The sequence below is a fragment of the Pinus tabuliformis genome, chromosome J (assembly GCF_031772625.1).
Source record: "Pinus tabuliformis cultivar Carrire ecotype Pingquan chromosome J, CPIR1, whole genome shotgun sequence".
NCBI classification, from domain to species: Eukaryota; Viridiplantae; Streptophyta; class Pinopsida; order Pinales; family Pinaceae; genus Pinus; species Pinus tabuliformis.
In genome coordinates this window covers 945,864,969-945,868,495 of record NC_142295.1, presented here as the reverse complement: position 1 = coordinate 945,868,495, position 3,527 = coordinate 945,864,969, and the positions used below count along the sequence as shown (strand labels likewise).

Genomic DNA, 3,527 nt, shown 5'->3' with positions numbered 1-3,527 from the left:
ATCATATAGATTGCAGAGATTTATAAGAAAAGAACAAATAATTGGAAAATTTTAAGGATGGAAGTTTATCTTAAAATTTAGAAACTTTGGTGAATCTTACTAGTCCCTAATATCCAAATTTTAAAATATTTGATGATAATTTTGAAAAAATGTTTAGATTTCTAATTATTTCATATTAGACAATATATAATATTGGATTTTTAAGGTAAATTAATTTTATAATATAAAATATGGGTAAATTCATTTTTAGAAAAATGAAATTTAGAAAATCTTTTTTGACAAAAACATGAAACATTAACTCACTTGCTAATATTAACCCTTAAAATTTCCCAAATATCATCTTCACTCCAATAAACTTTCTTTTTCTCATAATTTTATGGATGATTTTTTCTCATAATTTTATGGATGATTGTTTTAACCTATCTTTTTTATTTCGATTATAGCAGTAAGTCAATAATCTGCCATCAAACTCTGGCTAACCAGCAATTGAAAATACTCACACATATAATGATGCAGAGACTCGCACAGTTCTATGAACCAAATTACGATATAAAACGACACGGTTTTATTTATTTATTTATGAGATGATAAAATGCTAAGCTGCATAGATAGAGAAGGCATCTCTAGTCTGTACCCTATGATCTTATAATCCTAATAATATTCAGGTATTCCATGCTTTCTTCATGTGATGCCAGGCTATGTTATGTATCATCTCCTACTGAACTCAGCCATATTAGTAGTAACACAATATAAGACTAGATATATGATATATAGTAATTAGTAGCAAGGGGAGAGCTTCCAGAGCTGGTTGTCCTGCTTGTTCCATTTCCACAGCACAGCGCGAGTGCCATCTCTGATCCCTCCGCTCCTGTCGCCGTGGAATGCGTCCAAGTTGAGCCCAATGTTGTTGGCCATCCTTATTGTTCGATACCCATAACCCATGTCCTCACTCTCACTCCACAGTATGTTCTCATCATAAGTGGAGGGGCCCTCGTACTGAGTGACCAGCACCTCCTGACATTCAGCAATGGCATGGCGGAGAGCTTGACCAGTGGCTTTGTTCACCAGAGCGAATGCAGGATGACCCACTTGGTCCCTCACTTGGTTACTCCAGCTTTCATCCTTCACCCATTGCTGCCTGCATACATACATATATACATTGTATATATCAACAAATATCCATCAAGAAAATATATACATTAACAGAATCTATGCAGGCATATGAGAATTTGGGACTTACCATTGTGGGATCATTGGGATTGTAGAAGGCCATGACGGCCCGGCCATCTCTGATAGCCAAAGCGTAGTCAGGATTGGCCTTAGAGCACACCCTCACGATCTGGCCTTGTGGAATTATTTGCTGGCCGTTCATCTGTAACCTCCCGCTACATTAGACTTACTATAATTAATTCGACGTCCATATTCGTTAATTGTTTTTTTTCACTTTCAATTTTTTCAGCTCGGGTTATATTTCCATGCAGGGCCATTAATTAAAAAATTGTGGTGAAATAAGAATCGCCGACAGCCATAGATCATCTCGTCGAGGGTCGCTTCGCTCATCTCCTCGAAGCTCCCTTGATCGCTTGAAGTATTTAAGTATGAAATGACTTGTATTTAAGTATGACATGACTTGAATTATTTAATGAGCAAACTACAAGATCGTATGAGAAAGGCCAATAACTCTTGTAACAACAAACAGAACTCACTTAACTAGATAGCACACAAGAGATGAGATATGTTCTGGAAGGGGGTGTTGATTGGAAAATTTTATTTCCACCACTATCGGATCATTAATGTGCTTTTACATGTGCGGGAGATAGACGTTAATAACTAGATAATAAAAATAAAAACGGCGCGTTACCCTGTGCGTGTTATAAAAATCTATCTCCCAAGATCGCATTAATGTCCTATAGTGGTGGAAATAGGATTTTCCGTGTTGATTGGCCTTATATAGATACCCATGGGTGAGTGGTGCATATTTTTTTCGTAAAGGTTAGGGTAGCATCAATCAATCAATCTAGGGAATCATCTCGGTCTCTCTACGATAATAATTAGAGTGGCACCCACCAATCTACGGAATAATCTCGGTCTCGCTAGGATAACCCTGTGAAGCATGGATTCGGACGATCACACTTTCTACGTGTACGTTTTCTTAATGGTTCATTTAGGAGGGCATTGCTTGGGCATTACATATAAGTTTTCCCCTTTAACATCCACCGTACATTCAAATAAAGTTCTGATATCTACATCACTGTTGCGTCGACACACTACATCACCTTATTCCGAAAGGCATTACATAACTTGCTCCCCACATCCAACATCACTCTCCACATCCATAAGACATTCATATAAGGTACTTATCTTTATCATCAATGCATATCAAATTACATAGTCATATCACATTATGTACTTGGACAAGTTACATATTCATATTTTTATAATAAATTTTATATAAAGTTACATATTTATATTTCAAAAATAAAATTGATATAATATAAAATAAAATTTATCTAATTCACACTATATATATAAAATTAATTAAGTTTTATAATATATAATTTTAATTTGGAGGAGGGATGGCTTAGGGTAGATAAGTTAGGTTTCTTATGTAATGAAATAGATTTATAGAATGGTCTTTTATCATGTTTAGAAAGGAGTCAAGTTTTAATCTCGAAACATAAGGATAAGTTATTTTGGTCTTTTTCTCCTTAAAAAGTTTGCATATCGAGACTTGGATATATGTTTTTCAGTATATAGGAAGGAAGAAGAGAACTTCAATGGTGGTGGTGCTATATTTGGGAGCTGAAATGTCATTCTAAAGCAAAGTTGTTTATGTGGTGGTTATTGATGAATAATGTATTAACTTGCATTATATTGCAAAAGATGATTTGGGAGAAGCTTGGTAGATGTGCTCTTTACAAACTCAAGGAGGAAACAAATGGTCATTTGTCAAGAATCGTGAGCATTCAAAATTGGTGTGCCTTAAAGTGGAGGTAATAACATTATTAAAAAATGTTTGGTAAAAGGATTTTATTGAAGCAAGTTTGAGGAATTGGACAAGGATTCCACAAACAAAGGCTCTTAAGAATCTTCCATTAAAAATGACATGAGGAATATGGCATGAGGGCCTCATTAGGCGAGCAATACCATACCACGTGCATTCATATTGGGGGATATATATTGAGGAAAAAATGACATAATAAATTGATCATATAATAGGGGGTAAAGGGTTTTTATATTAGAAGGTATAAAAAATGGAGCTCAAAATTAATGAGAAAATATAAACGAGTATAAAAACGTTAATGAAAAAATGGATACCTACAATATCTAATGAAAGTAGGTTTTTTTTAAATTGAGAAGGTGTATTGCATTTGTATTGGTAGGGAGTTAAGTATGTGATTTTTGGAGGTATTTTCCAATATGTAGTCAAATTAAAGGTATTATTTAGTATGCCACAAATGCATGTGATATGTTAGAAGTTCATTGAACCTTAATTTTTTGAAGAAACATATATTCCTCCCATACTA

General features: G+C 34.3%; 1 protein-coding gene across 1 annotated transcript; it reads right to left on the bottom strand.

The window, feature by feature from the left end:
• Window positions 1–777: 777 nt before the first annotated feature.
• LOC149229911 (ricin B-like lectin R40G3) lies at window positions 778–1,372 on the bottom strand. The gene is made up of 2 exons (XM_089381154.1): window positions 1,241–1,372; window positions 778–1,134 (listed from the first exon to the last, which is right to left on the bottom strand). Exons 1-2 carry the CDS (start codon window positions 1,370–1,372, stop codon window positions 778–780), a joined length of 489 nt encoding a protein of 162 aa, XP_089237280.1.
• Window positions 1,373–3,527: the final 2,155 nt, after the last annotated feature.